Below are 19,652 nucleotides of genomic sequence, written 5' to 3' on the forward strand. Positions count from 1 at the left end.
AAATCTCCATGTCTCTTTATCACTTTAGATAAGGCTTATTTGGGAGGAAAATTATATAACCAAAGATTTGAAAGAGACTTGAGGCTAGCTTCCTTATTTTATAGATTCGAAATTCAGGAAACAAACTTAAAATTTCATAGAGATGTTAGTCAAAAAGCTTGGTCAAGATGTTGCTGCATTTCTTTTTCAGATGTCATTCTTCATTGGAATTTAAGTTCCACTGTCATGCTAGTCTACCCACACACGCATTTTTAATTCAGTAGAGTAACATCTAGGACTGAGCTTTCCAGGTGACTCTTAACAAGGACTCACTGTTAAAGCCAGCTTTAGGGGGCATTTAAGGGATTTTTGCCTTGATTAAAAATACAGTAAACCTCAGGGAAACCAGGTCTGCGGGGCATGGACATTTCAGCTCAATGCCATAGTCGTGTTTAGCTGGAAATGATCTGTGTTCCAGCTTGTGTCAACATTGAAATGAGCTATGGGGATGGCTTTGTCATGCCCTGCAGTGCAATGCTTTTTTTTTTCTTTTTCCTCCCTGTTAGCTGCTAATGTAAGAACTTTGATCCAACATCCTATATAAGAGGATCTGGGAAACAATGACTCTCTTTGTATATTGAAAGTTGGGCTATTGGAGACCTGCTGGGAAAATTATTAATGTAGATCCATGTAATGCTCCTTAGGGAGTGAAATCAGCCCTTGAGGACTTTGGCTCTTTTTTGTAAAATAAACAAAAATTTAATTCTTTCTTTGTTTCATTAATACCAAACATTTCAATACAAGTTCAGGCAAAGCATCTAAAACTCTAATAGATATTATGTGACCTTCTGAATTGTGGAAGGTCAAATGGGGTTGGGGGATGGGGGAACGATGACCTTGTGGTGTATTATCCCATTGATTTTTCTTTTTTTCATTTGGGTAGAGGAAATGAATTTTAGTTATTGGCAAGTTGATTTTAAAGGAAAATCTGAGCATTATATAGTATTTATCATGTCAACAAATAGTATATAGGGCACTTGCTTATGATTCTTATTACTAAGTGCCTTCTAAGTCAGTGCCCTATAAATAGTAAGAATGAAATTGGAAATTATTTTTAGTCAAATGAACTTTCAGTCATTGTATTGCGGTAGATTTTTTAAAATTCACATTTATACTGTTTTTTAATAGTGATAATCACAAGAAATATTAAGATTTTAGAATGTTAACTTTGAAATCTTGAAGTACGAAGAAATCAAATGAAAGTGGTACTAATTTTACAGAAGTTTGATCTCTTTGAATGATATTTTTGAGTCTGTCAAATTCTAGATAAGGAACTGGATTTCTTGGAAGAAGGTAAGTAGGAGGTGACAAAATAAACCTTTCCCCTTATGATAGCTTTCCATCCTCTCTTGTAAATTCAAAGAATAAAGATTTTGAAAAGTAGCAACATTGCCAGAAATGGCCTTAATTAGAAAATAAGCCAACTAGATAGGAGCACTGATTGGTTTTAAAATTTTTAGGGCGTAAGAAAGATAAGCAAGAGCATCAAACCTGGAACTGAGTTGTAATGAGGACAACAGCAACAATACTTTCAGAAATTCCTAATGGGGATCTCCAGGCAAGATAAGGCCATAATGAGGAAACATGGAAATGGTATAAAGAAAGTGAAAATAGCAATGGAAGCCAATTAAAGTAGTCAAAGTCAAAGTACAAAAAGCCACATCAGAAAGTAATTCAGTGGGAAGAAGTTGAGGAAAAAATGCATATACAAATGACAAGATTTGGAATCAAGGACATAAATCAATGAGGAATTATCTATCCCCCAGGAACAGAATTGTCACATTATTTCAGGAAACCATAAGGAAACTTCCAAATGATGTACTACGAAGAGAAAGTATTCATAGAATCTTATCTAGAATGATGGCAATCTGGACCAGAGATCACATAGATTCTGAGATGGCCAAATCCATTCTATATATCAGTTTTCTGAGATGGAAATGTGGGTATGTTCCTGACAAGGGATATCAAGTAGCTCCCCAATACCATAGATGACATTTAAAATGTTGGTTAAGGATCAGCATGATACTGCTTAGAAGGCATGGTGATAGGCTAATTCCACAGCCTAAAACATATATAATACAAATGCACTCCTCTTATGTGCAAGAGCTGAAAAATCCTTTAAAAATAGAATAGACTTAATTTTTTTAAAAAGATAAAAATAGAATAGATTTATTTTAACTGCTTGTGTACTCCCAGGATTTGAGCCTTCCAAAGTAGATCATAACCTCTGTCCAGTGCTGTAGGTGACTGTAGAGTTATAATGGCAGAAAAATGTATACTATTTGAGCCAGTCTGGGGGTGATCTTTAAATTTAGCAATTCCTGACTGCCACTTAGGCTCATATCTGAGTGCTTCTTTTTTGTCTTTGTGTTTCCAGTGCTTAGCAAATAGTAAATGCTTAATGCTTGTTGAATTGCACTTCGCTGTGTTCTAACTTCAGAGAGGTATCAGTTTGTCCTCTACTTTGAGAACTCGTAACTACACATCAAACATTCACAGGGCATCCGAGGAAGACTTAACAATCTCTTTGAGTACTAATGACTGTTTTGGTGTTAGCAGAACTGTATAGTCAGAATCCTTCTTCTATCGGCTTGAGTAACCTCATTTCTAAAATGAGGCAAATTCCCCTCCAACCTTTAACTATCTCATTTGTCACTTGGTCAGTGTGGCTTTTGGGATACTTTTGTTATAAAATGATATAGAGTAACCTGGTCACAAAGCACCCATAACAGCTGCATTTATACAGTGAAGTCTAAACGGTCTTAATCTACATTTCCTTCCTGGTTTGACAGTCTCCCCAAATACAATCTTTAAACATGTTCATTCATACCAGTCTTCATTTGGACTTGTCTCTTCCCCTGCCAACTTACAGGGATTCTGAATACTACTGAAATTTAGCTCTGGTCTGAATTTGTGCTTTTTTCCAGTGTGCTTAACTTTATCAAAAACCCATCTCTTTATACCAAAATATCCAAAGCAAGGGTATTTCTGCATGCCTCTCAGTAACCTAAGTAGTAGTAGCTTTGAACTTTAACTGCATTTCTTCCTAGCCAATCAGATTTTTTTCCTATATAGAATTGTTGAGGCAGTGTTGCAGTGAAATGAGAAAGAAAAAGAACTGACCTTGGAGTCAAGAAGGCTTGAGTTCGTGTTGTCCCTGATGAATATTTAGTGTGTGACTCTTGGTAAATTTTTTAGCCTCAGTTCTCCTTTACAACTCTCTTAAACTGATTAAGTAGCATCAAAGTAGTTGATTATATTTTGGCAGAGGACCTGTTCCTCCCAGATAATAGGTCCCTATACCCATGAAATCAGACTTCTTTCTTTCCCTCCCTAGCCTTACCTCTTAAAAAAAGAAAAGAGCCAAACCAACCTGTAAGACAGTACTCTGAGATGTCTATTAATCTTAACCCTCTCAGCTTTCTGTAACATTAAGTTTTTGATATTGAACATAAGAGGAAGACACACATAATAAATGTTTTTTATATGTGTGTGTATGTTTATATGTGCATATATGGATGCTCACAACCAGTCATAGCCAAGATTTTTTAGAAACCTTGTACAAAAAACAAGCTGTGATATCTGGCTTCTCATTTCTCTTTCTTTTGCTTTTGGAGAGTGGGCTTTGATAGACTCCCAGGCTCCCAGCTGTAGATTGTGTTGGCTGAGGGCCTCTTTTGCTCTGTCTGAAGTTTTCCATAAACACCACTGTTGGCTGTGGGTCAAACATGCACCCAGGTGCCCTTTCTCTGCTCTTTCTCCTTAGGAAGTCCACTCAATTAGACCAGGCCAAACCCAACACTACATTTTATTTTATTTTTCATGGTAGAAAAAACCTGCCTGGTGTTAGCTAGAACATGTAAGTGCCTCTTTCACCCCCATATGATGGGGAGATAGGATGACTGATTCATGGCAGGACTCAGAATCCCAGGTGACCCCAAAGCCAATGGAAAGAGAAGCTACCCAGTGGGTGTGAACAGAACATGCCTCCTTCCCAATGATCCCTTCTTTGTTTGTGAGAAATGGCCTCCAGGACACATTGAACTCAACAAGGCCCTTAGTGCTGAGTTGGCGTCCTCCAGAGAGCAACACATCAAAGCCAGAAGGAGGCCTATGTACCCTAGACAGCTTGATTATCTGAGGATTTATAGAACATAGGAATTCAGAGCATAGATATATGACAGTTTGGACCATTTGAGAGGTGGTGATTGGAGGTTGTGACACAAAGTGTGTCTCCAGTCAAGTTAGAGAACTAGAGAAGCTTCAAAGACCCAGTTCCACAAGTGTATATGAAAGAGTTGAAGAAAACTGTTTGTGAAAAAGAAAAATAGAAATAAATGCCCATTCTTAGTTATTGTTCTGTGAACGATCATGTATCCAGGTGGTTTTTTGGTAGTAGTCAGGTTTGCTGATGCAATTTTTCTAGTTCTCATGTGTAATATTGTATCTTTATCCATTGCCATCTTCTTGCTAGACTATAAGTTCATTTTGACCTAGACCATTGCCCAGCATTTATTAAGTATTTAATATATGGTCATGTGTTGTGTTTGATTATAGATTCCAAGGACATAGGGATAAAAAGACTCTAAGGAGAGGGAAGTAGAGGGAAGTTCTGACCCAATTTGGTTGTTCAGAGGGAAGTAGTAGTGGTAAGAGCCCAGTAAGCTTAGGAGTGTCGGAGGCAGGAGAGATTGGGCTTGTTTGAAGTCTGGTTCCTCTACTCCTTCTGCTCTGCCTTTGGGAAGTTCTCAAACTTTATCTGTTTGGTGGGAGAAGTGCATTTCCTCAGTTGTGCATTTGAAAACACTGTAAAAATTCACTTCTCATTAGAGCACAAATTGGTTAAAGGAAATCCCCTAGAAAAGAAGGGAATGAAGACTTCTGGTCTGGAGACTTGGGGTAGGTCTGCTCCTGGTATCCATTTGAGTCTCAGGTCTTTGAGCCCTAATCGTAATGACAGATTAATCCAAAAGAGCCAAAACAATTGGAGAAAGGAATAATTCCTTCTTTCTTTGGTGGAAACAGTAACATCCCTATGCCTCTAGGCAGAAATGTGACTTTTTTGCTTTCATATAAGTTTGACAGTACTGCTTCTCTGTTCCCTATTGATACTGTAGATATCATGTCATATATAGTGTATCCCAAAATTCTTAATTCAGTTGTAAGCTTTAATAGTTTTTGGAGCCCCTGAATACCATAATGAGAACTGAAGTTTCCATTCTACCTTTAGATACTTCTTAGATATTTTATTTTGTGTAGTTTAAAGTTACAATCCATAGATGGAGATTTTCTTTTTTATTAAGGGTTAAAACTGGTGTTAGAATTGTCAACTTCTAAGCGACAAGTATCCAAATAGGACAATTCCTGTATGGCTTCTTTCTATAGCCATTTCTCTCCAGGTAAAACAGGTTAAATACTACCATGCTCAGTCTCTTGGCAAAAAGCCATAGATTCTTGGTGAAGAAGTTTCTTCTTACTCTGTGGACATTTGGTTGGACAGTCCACTCTGTGTACCAGTTGGACAGTTCTGCCAACTGGTCACTTGGCATTGCCCAAATTTTTTTCAACCTCATTTCTCAAGGGCTCCTGATTTGGGCCCCATTGTTACATTATTTGAGGGTCTGAACTTATGATTTCATTGATATAGGGAACACTTGGTGAGGAAACTTCCATCTCTGCTAGTGCTGATAAATTACCTGGGGCCCTGAGAGGCAAATTGCAGGCACAGGTTGGCAGGACTTGGGGGTAAAAAGATATTAAAATAGAGAGATTTTGCTACTTCCCCAGGAGAGGAGAAGTGCTTCATGATTCTCTGGAAATGTCCAGAATATGTACTTTTGGACTTTGTTCTGTAATCTTAGTCCTACTGAAAGTCTAGTGAAATCTTTGCCGTATGCCTTCATTTTTGTTTAAATTCATTTGTTTGTGAAGATGACTTAACCTGCAGTAAACACTGATCTTTCTTAACCTATCTAATTATTATTTTTTATGTGTATCATTTCATATATATTATATATAATCAGAAATATTTTTTGAAGAATAACATGTATATATCCACCTCTAGAGAGAGAACTAATAAATAGAAATATGCAAGACATATTTCTATATATACAAATTTTTTTGTGTGTGTGTGAAATGCCTTTTCTAATAGGGGAGAGGAGGGAAGGAAGGAATTAACTGGGTATTTTAATGTAACAAACAAATAAATATAAATTTAGAAACTTATTTTGTACTCAAGCAATCCTATTCCATCCTGTCTTTTCTAGAATTAACCTATTTATTGGAAGTCAGGTAGATCTTCCTATAATTCTTTCTTTCAAAGCGATTTTCTGAGAATTTTTGGTTATTAAGGTTTCAGAAAGAGGTAGGTAGGTAAGACCCGCAATGCACATTGCTTAAGTGCATTATTGCAAGTTGTTTTTAATATCAAAAACCAAATGTTGAAGCTTAGTCAGCATTACCTTTCTTAGATAATGAAAAGATAATAGTTAACTAACTAGTGTATGTTATGGTAGGGTTTGGGGTGGGGGAAGGTGCTGTCATTTTTTATTTGTTTATTTTTTTTGTTACTTGGATTTGTAATTATTTTAAATTGAGTTTTCATTTAGTAGTACCATTGCAAATCTTTCATTTCCCCCACCATGGCAGAATTGGACACTTGAAAGGTTTTTGTTGGAAATCTAAGCGTCCCCAATCTGAAAACAAGATCAACTCTTCTCTAGTCCAAGTAGCGTGATTGGAATTGAATAACATTGTATTTGTTTTCACTTAATGTAAGGAATTAAAAAGTAATAAAATAAGATAATGCCATCCACTCAGATGGCACTTTGTAGTTTTCTGAATGCTTTTTATAGTCATTTTCCTCCTGAGCACTTACAAACTAATTGGGAAGTAAAAAAATGAAAGGATTTTGCCTTCTGGTCCCTTGACAGTCTCTTTGTAGACACTTTTCCTTTGGGACCAGTGAATAGATATTGAGAGATGGCTTTAGGGTCAAGAAGGGAGGGGATTCTTACCTGGGGTACCAGGTTTTTTCAGCCTTTTCTGACAATCATTTCAGGAAAATTCTTAATGATTTTTCTGATATTTTTATAGAAATTAGAAGGAGCTGTTGTGTCACAAGATCCCTTATCCCATGAATTTGAAACTGCTGCACTATTTACAGAATCCCAGAGTTTGAGAGTCAGGAGTATTAAAAGAAAATATTAAAGTCACATGTAAAATGCAGTTTAGGGTAAAGAATCAGAATGACCAATTGGATTCTAAATTGAAAGCATAGATTCCATCTTGTTTAGTCACATGCACTCTCCTCCATTTTGACGGTTTTTCTGTTATTCATCCTTGGGAAATTAGGTCATATAGATCATTTATTGTTCCATATGTTCAAATGGTTATAGTTAGCATATTTTCATTTTAAGAATAAAGAACCTTGAAACTTATTTGTTGCCCTCACATCTGTGCTGAAATCTATTCCTTCTCTCTCCCAACTTGGAAAGCCCCTATTGCTTTCTCCAATTAGAAACTTAAATGACCTAATTTTGTATCTCACATTGTATCCTAGTTGTATACTGTGGTTGTATACAAAAGACCTATTTGGACCTATTTGGTTAATTTTGTGTGTGTATAATTTGTATTACTCTGTATTTGGGAATCTTTGGACTAACTGGGGAGTCCATTGACTTGCTTTTTTAACTACCTTGCCAATAAATCACTTATAACTTGAAATTCCTCAGTTATTATTATTTGCCCATTATAGTTTTTCCCCCTAAACTTACTCCAATTTTCTGGGCATGATGAGCACATCTCCATACCCCTTATTAAAGATTCCCTAGCCACTTACAGCCTAGTGAGATGGCCTGGGATGTTGGAGTCCTAGTGAGGGTCTTCCAGTAGTCAGTTAGGAAGACCCAGAGGGTCAGTAGGAAATCCCACTGGAGAGGCCTGTCTGTTGGCAGCCTTTATAATGACTCTTTTTTTCCCCAGGGGAAAGTAAAGTTTCCATTAAGCCTGTAACAGCTCCCCAAGTTGGATTATAACCTTGAAATATGGCCTGAAGTTGCATTATAATACCTACAGGTTCCTTATCAAATTGAAGAATATCCCTTCCATGGGGCACTTAGGTGGCTCAGTGGATTGAGTCAGGCTGAGAGATGGGAGATCCTGGATTTAAAATCTGGCCTCAGACACTTCATAACTAAGTGACCCTGGGCAAGTCACTTAACCCTTATTGCCTACCCCTTACCAGTCATATGCCTTGGAAACAATACACAGTATTGATTCTAAGACAGAAGGGAAAGGTTTGGGGGTGGGGTGGGGAGAATATCCCTTCCACATTTGAAGAGGTCTGAAGGACTGAAAGTTTAATCCTGATATTTAACCCTGAACAAAACATTTGGATATCAGTGGCCATGTAATGGAACTCTCCTCTAACATATCTGACAAGTGGTCATCTAGCCTCTGCTTGAAGACATCTAGGGAGGGAGAACCCACCACCTCTCTGTGCATTCTCTAGCTTATTAATATCTTTCTTAAGCAGCAGCAGTGCCCAGAACTGAATACAGGCTCAGCGCAGAAGACTTTGGGCTTCTCCCCACCCTATTCCAAGAAGCTATGCCATTCTTAGTGCACTTTGAGATCTCATTGGCTTTTTTGGTTGCCACGGCATACCTCTGACGCACTTTGAGTTTTGGGTCTACCAGGACATAAATGTCAGCCTAATGGTCTAGTCTTTCAAGATCTTTTTCAATCCTGACTTTATCATCCTGAGTGTTAGCTGTCCTCAGCTCTTTGTCATCTGCAAAAATTGATGACTATGCCATTATGCCTCTATCAGGATCATTGATAAAATGAGATATATGCATTTTCAGACATGAACCAGTATGTTGGTTTGTTTTGCATGACTAACTTTCTGGTTACTAGGGAGAGTGCCTGGGAAGGAACTGATTTTATTTTAAAAGAGCCTGAATAAAAACGTTGTAAAAAGGATGATTATGTGATTCTTTTTTCTAGAAGCAATGTTCACCAAACAAGGCTGTTGCTCCATTTCCTATTTTAAATCTGTGGGACAAAATAAGAAGAAACCCTAGACCCTTGACAGAAAGATTTCTTGGTGATTTTGTCAGCATATTGCTGTCTTTTGGTAACTTCTCATTGGTTGTTTAATGTGAAAACTACCCCCACCCCAGGAACATTTTATTTCAAGGAAATTGATCTCTCACTATCTGAACAAGTTGATTGTTCTTGGCTGGTTAAGGATGGGAATAAAGAGTGTTGGGGGAGGCTGGGATGTAAAAGCCAAATTCATTCTGCAGGAGTTTTCCTGGAAAAGGTCCATGCTTGATTACTCTGTTTACTTTTCAGTGAGACCAAACTTTGAGGAAGGTGGGACAACAGTAGCAGGGAGAAAGCATGAATTTATACGTTCTGAGAGTGAAAACTGGCGCATTTTTAGAGAGGAACAAAATGGAGATGATGAAGATGGAGGCTGGCGCCTAGCAGGATCGCGAAGGGATGGAGAGAGATGGCGTCCACATAGTCCAGGTGAGATGTGCCAAATCACTGAACTGTCTGAGGGGCAGGCTGGGTATTATTGAGAGGGAGAAGAAAAGGAAGAGTGTTTGCTTTTTGCTTGGCCTTTGTCACTCCAAAATATTATCCAAGGGAAATGGGAATTCTCTGTCCTTGAACACATTGCTCATTGTCTCCTAGGCCTTAGTTTCCTCACCTAAAAATGAAGGCATTAGGGACAGCTAGGTGGTTCAGGGGTTAGAGATAGGAGGTCCTGGGTTTATATCTGGCCTCCGACACTTCCTAGCTGTGTGACCCTGGGCAAGTCCCTTACCCCATTGCCTAGCCCTTCCAGCTCTTCTGCCTTGGAACCAATACACAGTACTGATTCTAAGACAGAAGGTAAGAGTTTTAAAAACAAAAGTGAAGAGATGGAATGATATCATTAACAGATTCCTTTTCTTCCCCAAATGCCACATTTCCGCTCCTGACTTATCTAAATGTGCTTTTTGTCAGATCTTTGCTTAAGAACATAGATGGAAAATCTTTCCCTGCTATTTTTCCTGAACAAGTAGTGGTTTCTTTGGAGAAGAAGCTCCAAGCCCAAGTCAGATGTAGTATCACATGTTCTCTTTCTGTATCTCCACATTTTAAGCAGGGTAAAGGAATAAGCCACACTTTGGGGCTCCCTTGCCCCCTCTGTTTTACTCAGAGAATGCTTCAGACTGTTCTTTTTCCTGACATCAGATATGCCGGTAATTGAAGACAGTGGTGCTTGTGTTAAAGTTCAGGCCCTACCAAACTGCTGACTCGGCATCGCATGATAATCAGATGTGACTGGAGTGTTTGTAGGTCAGAGGGGCATTGAAGGCCTCAGCTTGGGAAGGAGATGGAGGCAACTCTCGAACTGCAGAGGATCCCTTGCCTTTGTTCTTTCAGCATTATTCTTTCTTGGAATAGGACAATGGAAAAGTTGAGGCTTGTGAAAAGTTACTCTCCAGCCCTGCCCCTGCCACCACCAACTTCTTTAGATTTTAATTTCATTGAGATTCTTTGTTCTGTATTACTTGTATTTCTCAGTTTATTCCTCTTCCTTGGGAGCCATCCTTTGTAATAGAGAATTTAGAAAAGAGAAGGGCAATGGCTGAGCCAAACTACCGACAGACTGAAAAAGGCTGATGTCAGGCAACAAATATTTATAATGTGGCTCTTGTGTGCTAGGCACTGTGCTTAAATACTCCAAATGAACTGATCCTCCCTGACAAGGAGCTCCTGGGCTAAAGGGAGAGGACACTGGTGGCTGGGGAATCAGGAAGCCTTCATGCTGAGGATGGTATTTGAGCTGAGTCTTAAAGGGGAGAGAGAGGCTCTGGGATTCAGAGGTCAGGAGGGAGAACGTTCCAGGCTTGGAGGCAGGGTAACAAGAGAGGAGAGGAAGAAACTGTGAGGGAGGAAGAGAGAGCCAGTCTTGTTAGATGACTAGAGAGCAGAATGGGGTGTAAAGATTGATGGTTTTAGAGCTGAACAAAGCAGTTTATATTCCATCTAATGGCAATAGGAAGCCACTGTAATAGCAGAGCCACTTGGTCAGACTTGCATTTGAGGAAAAATTCTTTGGCAGCATGGAGGAGAAACTGGAATGGGGAGAGTTTGGAGGCAAAAAGACTGATGAGGAGGCTGTTGGTAATATACCAATCAGGGAGAGAGGTGCTGAGAACCCAGACTAAGGTGGGAACGTCTGTGTGAATGGAGAGGAAGGGTCCGATTGAGGGATATTCTGAAGCTAGGAATGGGAAGTCCCGAGGGCACATATGGGCTGAGGTGGGGAGGCCAAGGTTCCAAACCTAGGATGCTGGAAGGACAGTGGTAGTGCCTTTGACTGAAAGAATGCATTCCAGCCCCATCTACTACTCTGCAGAGAAGGCAGAGAGTTTATAATTGTAATTCCATAGTCCAGTAGGGCCCTATATGTACGGGGGATCATGCCAAGACCTACTGTGGGTGGCCGAAGCCTCAGACAGAAGAGAACATCTGCATTTGAGGGGAATCACCCTTTTTTTTTCATACAGGAACAAAGGTATATGAGCCTTCTCTCTCCTCCAGTAGATGAGTGGAGGAATTCATACATATTTTGTGTAGCGATTGCAGTAAATGCTGTTGATTCCAAAATGACTCGGTCATAGTATTATCATGATGCAGTCTGAAGAATTTCCCTGGAATCTCTCTGCTCTCATGTCCCATGCCCGTTGTCCCTTCCCTCAAGTGCTGCCGCACCCACTTTCCATTTATGCTGCTGTTGTCCTTGTGTATATGTTTTCCTGGTTCTACTTCACTTTGCATCAGTTCGCACGGCCCACCCTGCAGCTCTGTACTCCTCCAGCAGAATCATATTCCATTATGTTCATGAAGTGTGCTTTTTAAAAAGCATTGGCAGGGACCCCTGCATCACTTCTCATTTTCTGCTACTGCAGAAAGTGCTTCTAGAAATATCTTGGTGTACTTGATGTATGCGGCCCTTTAAAATCAATGACCTCTTTGGTGTATATGGAATCTCTATGGAAGTTTTGGAATCTCTCCATCAGAACGTATGGACATTTGAATTCTTTTCTTGCCCAATTCTAATGATTGACTCAGGTCACACTCCATAATTCATTAATCTACCCATCTTCCTCCAGCTTCTCCAACCTTTACATTTCACCTGTAATCATCACTGTCTATTTTCTGAGTGTGAGATGAAACCTCAGAGTCGTGTAATTTATGTTTTTCTTATTAACAACAATTTGGAGCATTCTTTCATGTTTTTTTCTCCCCTCGTTCTTTTAAAACCCTTTCTGTCTTAGTAACACCTTAAAGATAGAAGGGCTAGGCAAATAGGGATAAGTGACTTGTCCAGGGTCACACAGCTAGGGAGTATCTGGGTCCAGATTTGTACCCAGGCCCTCCAGATTTCAGGCCTAGTATTTGGTGCAGTAATTTACCTAGCTATACCTGTCCAGTGTTTTTTTTTGGTTGGTTTTTTGTTTTAAACCCTTACCTTCTCTCTTAGAATCAATACTAAATATCAGTTCCAAGGCAGAAGGCATAGTAGTTATTAATTTTTGTAACTCTTATTCATAACCTTGATTCCCCTTTTTTTATTGAGGAATGACTTTTTTGGGGGGGGGTAAACTTCCTTTACATCTTGGCTTAACAGAGACTCTTAACAGAGATTCAGTAGTGTTTCCCTGCTTCTCACCCAGCCACTTTATTGTTCCAATTGCATTTTTTAAAACCCTAACTCTGTCTTAGAATCACTAGTAATTATTGGTTCCAAGGCAAAAGAGCAGTAAGGGGTCACAGAGTTTGGAAGTGTCTGAGGTCACATTTGAACCCAGGACCTCCCATCTCCAGAACTGATACTTTCCACCTAGCTGCCTGGCATTCATTTTGTTTAGGAGGATGGGGGGGTGGTGTTCAATTTCTTGTACTTGAAATTATAACTATTTTGTCTTTGTAATTGTGTTCATCCCTGGTTTGGTTAAGAAAGCAGCCCCTGTTCATAGTTATGAAAGGTATATGCTTGTGTCCTTTAATATTCAGGTCATGTGGATGATATTTTGAAGAATTTTTTACTTATTATTTGAACTTTGTTTTTGTATATAAAACCACTAGTTAAATCATGTTGGACCTTTCTCACTATGTAGAGCTTGAAGAATTTATCTGGCATTTAAAATATTTTGTTGACATTGTTAGAAGCATAATAGAATTAAATTTTAAGAAATTTTTGATCATTTAAACTCTTTCAGGCACTGTCATTGGGGCTATTCCTTAGAAATGCCTGGCCACAGGCATTTCTCACCAATATCAGTCTGCCCTGGGCATCCAAACATGGTCGCTCTACAATTTGAGGCTACATTTGCCAGCTTAGTGAAGGGCTTGTAGACTGTGTTTGCAGTGAGTGAGTATTCAGTGGAAGAATGGTCAAGATCTGAGCTAAGAGAGAAAAGAAATTCCAGCTGGTCAAAAATAAACAAGGTGAATGTTTTGGAAGAACAACAACATTTCCAAGCCTGTCTGGTGTTGTTTCTATTAAAGGGGGTTAAACAAAGTAGAATTTCAGAGTCTTCAACTATCATTCAAATCCAGTTGTATTTTAACTAGCTTATTTTTTCTCTTATTCGTCTTATAAATCTTATTTTAAGTGTAATTTGTCAGTATATTCAACTCTGATTAGTTCATCTCCCCAGTGTCCTAGTTTGTTTGGTTTAGTTTAGTTGTGTCATTTTCATCCAGTAAGAATTTTAGAAAGAGGGAAGCACAGGATTAGGAAAACCAATGGAAATCTATTTTTCAAAGAATGCAATTTTTCCTCACACCACTCTGCAGAATGTTTTTGAGTAGCATTTATTATAAAATAGCTTTTTTTTAACCTTCAGTCTTGGAGTCAATACTGTGTATTGGTTCCAATGCAGATGAGTGGTAAGGGCTAGGCAATGGGGGTGGAGTGACTTGCCCAGGGTCACACAGCTGGGAAGTGTCTGAGGCCAGATTTGAACCTAGGACCTCCCGTCTCTAGGCCTAACTCTCAATCCACTGAGCCACCCAGCTGCCCCCATGAACTGACTCTTAATTTTAATTTTCAATTAAAATTTACATGAAATTTTTGTTGTGCTTGTCTTAAGGAAGAAAACTTCTAAAAAATTTCAGTATTCCCTTTGTATGGCTTGGAGACAGTGATACTACTTTAGACTCAAGCTCCAGACCAGGCTAGAGCTTTTAATGGAAACAGTTTGTCAAACCCAAAATATGTACATCCCTGGGTCTGGATATAAACATTGCATTAATTATCATAAGAAGTATGTTATCATTATTGGTGAGCTATTTCTAATACTAAATGCTGACATAGCAGTAGGGTGCTAAAGAATCTTGTAGCCTATTTTCTATTGAAATAATATTTATTGCAGCATAGCTCCTCTGGGGCATTCAGTCATAGTGATGAGATAACAGGGCCACCCCGAAGTACCTGGTGTGTATGCTTAGCCAATCACACCAGCATCCAGAAAGAATGGAGGCCATGTATACAAGCACACTTTTAAGTGATGCTGACTGTATATAAGGATCCCTATTAAATTGGTTCTAGATCTTGGATACCTTGGATGCCAAATTCTTATCAGAGAATTGATAACCCTTCCCCCTCTCCCTATTTCATGACTTCCCTTCTTTTCCTAGGTAAATTCAGTTTTCTTGCGGGGTCCAAGCGTTTTTCAGTTTTGTGTAATCAAAGTTATCGATTTTATCTTTTGGTATTGCCTCTGACCCATGTTGAGTTAGGAATTTCTCCTGTTCATAGAAGTAAAAGGTATAAAATCTGCTTGTCTTTTACATTTTTCGTGGGATGATCTTTAGTATTAAAATCATGTATCCATTTTAAATGTGTTTGGAATTTGACCAAAAGGATACATAAAGCTTTTATTAAGCCCTTATGAGGTTCTGAGCTCTGTGCTAGGTACCATGGCTACAGATGGAAAGTCAGAGGATTCCAGGGGCTCCCATTCTGATGAGGGAGGCAACACCTATGGAAAGTTTCAGATACAAGTCGAATGAAGACGTCCTCTGGTTCTTAGCATGTAGCAGCAATGCAGATATTAAAGCTTCTTCTTGAAGGTCTTTTCCACTAATAAAATCCTATCAATGTCTAACGTTGAATGATTTGACAGGAGCAGGACTTTGTTGGCAAGAACTTTCCCATGTTGGTTTTCAGTGCTGAAAGAAGCAGTCTTCAGACTGCATCTCCAAAGGGACTACTTCCCAGGATGATGGCTGAGAGCGGTGTGCTCTGGGTCCTGAGCTGGGCTCTGGCCATCTGGCACACATTGTCTTTTCTCCCAGAGTTTTCTTTTGCTTCATTTGGGTTGACCTACCTGGCCTATGTGTGGCAGTTGGCTGTCATTTGGTAGAGAGAGCTGGACTTCCTTATAGGCATCACCTCCCCAGATAATAGTTATGAGGCTGGGCTTGAAATAGTGTCCTCAGGGCTCTTGTGCCCATTTTCCTGTTGGTGGGAACTGGTCAGCAAGCTGCTACTGCTGGTAATGAAGAAGGTGGGTCTCTTCTCTCAATAATGACTGGGCTGGAAGCAGGTCCAGGCACTGCCAATCCCAAAGCTTTTGGACTTAGGGTCCTGTGCTGTCTGCATGAGAGTCTGTGGGGGTGTGGTGGTCAAGGTGCTGGTTACTGGTTTGACTTGCCCAGTATCGAAGGTGTTGCTCCAAGCCTAAATTATGCCAGATGAGGATCTCCACCTCCCTTGGTCCCCAGCCTCCCACTTCAGAGTAAATTAGCCAGTAAAAGAGATGCTTTTCCTAGTTGGTGTTCTATCACCCAGGGCACAGGAGGAAGGCAGCAAAGAGCCTTCGTTTTCTCTTTGGAAAGCTTTTGTAGTGCTCAGTAGACTTGCACTTTGTTATCTGTTCTGGAAGTGACTGGCATGCTCACAGATATTTGCATACTGAATTCCAGTGTGATAGAATGTAATCATCTATAAGTGACTTGGGGGACATTTAATTTTTCTGTAAAATGCATAACCAAATGCTATTGATTTTTATTCTTTAAGGTAGGAATTTCTGAAAAATTGCTAATTTTTAAATTTTCTAATTTTCAAAAGCATGTTTATTTCAGTGTGAGGTGTTCATATTTATCTGCTCTTTAAAATTTGGCCTTAATGGATCTCTGGCTAGGCAGATAGTTGCCAGAGTATTTACACAGGATTACCTGTGCAAATTATCTCATAATAAAAATCAGATCAAAGTATATTTTTAAGTTAGTGCCCTTAAGATATTCTGGCTTTAACTCATTTTTATTATATAGTTTAGAACCTGTGAATTGAGTAAATAATAATGGTAATAATATGTGATTCTTAACATGCCATTTAGTCCGCTTGATCACAGGATGTTTATTCTTCTTTTTGTTTTAATTCACTTAATTTTAAGATGCGAAGTAACAAACACAATACCCCAATTGTGACCTTCTAAATGTTTTATTTTCATCCTACCCATATACTTTCTTTGCTTCCTCCTAAATTTTCTCATGAACTCCCTATCCTACTCTCCACAATTTTCCCTTTCTTCCTTCTCTTCCCTATTTTAGCTGATGACTTTGACTCATATTTTACTAAAAATGTTCAAGTCAATTAGCTGTGAGCCCCTCCTTCCCATCTCCTAACACTCAGATGCCTCCTGCCACTTTCCCCTCTTTCACTCCTGTCTTACAAAGAGACATCTCCAGTTCTTGCCAATGCCAACCCTTCTATTTGCACAAGTAATCCCATTCTATCCAAACATTATCTCTGCTGTCATTCTTACTCTTTTACTTTTCATGAATCTTTCCCTCACTTTTGGTTCCTTCCTTACTGCCTACAAACATTCCCATGTCTCCCACATTCTCAAAAAACTCTGACTTGATTATTCCATCTCTGCTGTTGCCTTAGATCTCTTCAGTCTTTTGCGGTTAAACTCCTTGAAAAGACCGCAAAAAGTGCCTTCACTTCTTTTCCACTCACTTGTCCCATAATCCCCTGTAGTCTAGCTTCTGATTTTATCATTCCCCTAAAACTATTCTCTATGAAGTTATCAGAGGTCTCATTGCTGTTTTAGTGATCTTTTTTCAATCCTCATCACTCTTTTGGCATTGTTCGTCACCCTCTTCTCTCTTCAGTTTTTAGGATACCATGTTCTCCTGGATCTACTGTCACTGACTTAGGGGTCTGGTGATCTCATCAGTGTCCATGGCCTTAAAGATCACCTTCCTACTGAACATTCTCCATTTTGCCTTGTAACCCCAACCTCTGCAGTCTTATATCTCATGCTGCTTTTTCAGACTTCTCAAACTAGATGTCAGTGTCCCTTCCTCCCCTTCTCCTTTCCAGGGCACCACCAGTCTCCCAGGCTTACAACCTTGCCATGACTGGTCTATTGCCAAGGCCTGATGATTTCACCCTACTCCTCCTCTTCTTTGGCCTGGCCTCCACCATGGTGTTGGCTCTCATCAGCTCATGCCTCTAGTCTCTCCTGATTCCTTCATTGTGCCAGCAAGTGATTTTCCTAACATGCTGGTCTGAGTGTACAAAGAACCAACCACACCTTGCAGTGACTCCGGTCAGATACAAGATCCTCTATTTGGTGTTCATAGCCTTCCTCTATTCTAGCCCCTCATACTCTTAACATCCATTCTTCACCTTACCCTCCATTTCTTGGCTCTAGCCATTTCCTTTGGCTTTCCCCTCCCTCTTCATCTCTGTCTCTTGGCTTCATTTCAGTCTCTGCTAACATCCCATCTTTAGTGGGAATTCTTTCCCAACTCCACCGTATTCCACTGTCTTTCCATTTGTCCTGTGTAGAACTTATACACATCTGTTTGCTTGTTGCCTCACCAGTTAAATTGATCTCCTTGATGACAGGGACAACTATTTGCTATTTTTGTATCCCTAGCACTTAATTATTGCGGCACCTGACAACACCTTGTAGGTGCTTAATGAATGCTTGTTGCCCAACTGAATTGCTGCTACTTTCCTTCCCCTCCTGTAGATGGTCCTCGATCTGCAGGTTGGCGAGAACACATGGAACGTCGGCGAAGATTTGAATTTGACTTTAGAGAACGGGATGACGAGCGGGGTTACCGAAGAGTGAGGTCTGGTAGTGGAAGCATTGATGATGATAGGGACAGCCTGCCTGAATGGTGCCTGGAAGATGCAGAAGAGGAAATGGGGACATTTGATTCCTCTGGGGCCTTCCTCTCCCTAAAGGTGAGCATTTGTTTCCTTTTTTGTGGCAGAGAAGAGTAGTGATGAGATGAGTTCATGATGTGTGTGTTTTCATGTTCCAGAAAGTACAGAAAGAGCCCATTCCTGAAGAACAGGAAATGGACTTTCGGCCTGTTGAGGAGGGGGAAGAGCGCTCAGATTCAGAGGGGAGTCACAATGAAGAAGCCAAAGAACCTGATAAGGCTGCCAGCAGAGATGGGGAGCGGCTGGATCGAGTTGCTGCAGGTAAGGTAGAGGCCTTGAGCTTTGGCTAAACCTCAGAGCTCCATTTATGATTAATTCCAAGTCTTTCTCCATCATAGAAACTTCAGAAGAAACAGGCAGGCCATCATCCCCATGTGCCAGCCCTTCTGAGCGTCAGCCTCCAGAACCTCTGCAGCCAAGCCTGTTTGAGAGGAAGGAGGAGAGCAAAATCGAGCAACCAGAAGAGGAAAGCCAACCTGAGAGCTCCCTCCCCACCCAGGGGCCCAACCGAGGGGAAGGTACTTGGCTGTACAAAAGTCAGGAACATCTCAGGCCTTCTCTTGGGACACCCTTTAATTGAGATGATGAGCCCTAAGTGTTTCAGTTGTGTGATCCATTCTTTATAGAATGGACAGGAACTTAACCACCCTTGATGACTTTATTTGGACCTAACTGGTACTCTGAATGATCTTTCCTCTGGTATTTTGTAGTCAGCAAATGATTTTGCATCAATTCTCTTATTTAAGCATTACAAAAGCCATGGGAAGTAGATGTATCTATTCTCATTTTATACCTTAAGAAACTGAAATTGAGAGATTTGGTGACTTGTCCAAGGTCACACAGCAAGTGACCAGAGCAGTGTTTGAGCTCAGCAAGCTCTAGATCCATTTTTTGTAATTCCCTTTTAAAGAGAATTAACTCCTTTAAAGCCCAGGAAATAGGTCAATAGGGCCCATGCCCCCAGCCTTCTCCCTCTTCAGCTCTTGAGTTTTAGTCCAAGATGTCATAAGTTCAGTCATGATCCCCCTCGCCCCCACTTCCCCCCAAAAAGTTAGAAAAGTTCTTAACACTTAGGAAGAGGCTGCCTGAATTAACATTTATCTCTAGTTAGCCTTGGTGTCTTTGTAATTGAAGTACAAATTCAGTTTACTGAAACTGAGTAATGAAGCAGTTGATTATGGATTAGCATCTGTGGCTAGAGAGACATGATTAGGGGATGCTGGGAATGAATAGACATTTGGGGGAGACGTCTTCAACCCTGATGACTCTCTTGGACATCTCCCTTCTCTGTTACAGAACTGTGATACTGGTTATGAGGCCAGCGTCTTCAAATCTCCATGCTTCT

General features: G+C 39.9%; 1 protein-coding gene across 8 annotated transcripts in view; it reads left to right on the forward strand.

The window, feature by feature from the left end:
- Positions 1–19,652, forward strand: part of GIGYF2 (GRB10 interacting GYF protein 2) — a 151,733-nt gene that overhangs the window by 90,963 nt on the left and 41,118 nt on the right. For all 8 annotated transcript variants that reach the window (XM_056819966.1, XM_056819965.1, XM_056819970.1 and 5 more), the window contains 4 exons: positions 9,400–9,579; positions 18,108–18,325; positions 18,406–18,568; positions 18,646–18,825. In XM_056819966.1, coding sequence (XP_056675944.1) covers positions 9,400–9,579; positions 18,108–18,325; positions 18,406–18,568; positions 18,646–18,825 — 741 coding nt within the window. The remainder of the gene's footprint in view (positions 1–9,399; positions 9,580–18,107; positions 18,326–18,405; positions 18,569–18,645; positions 18,826–19,652) is intronic.

This window comes from Monodelphis domestica, chromosome 2, assembly GCF_027887165.1.
Source record: "Monodelphis domestica isolate mMonDom1 chromosome 2, mMonDom1.pri, whole genome shotgun sequence".
Classification (NCBI taxonomy): Eukaryota; Metazoa; Chordata; class Mammalia; order Didelphimorphia; family Didelphidae; genus Monodelphis; species Monodelphis domestica.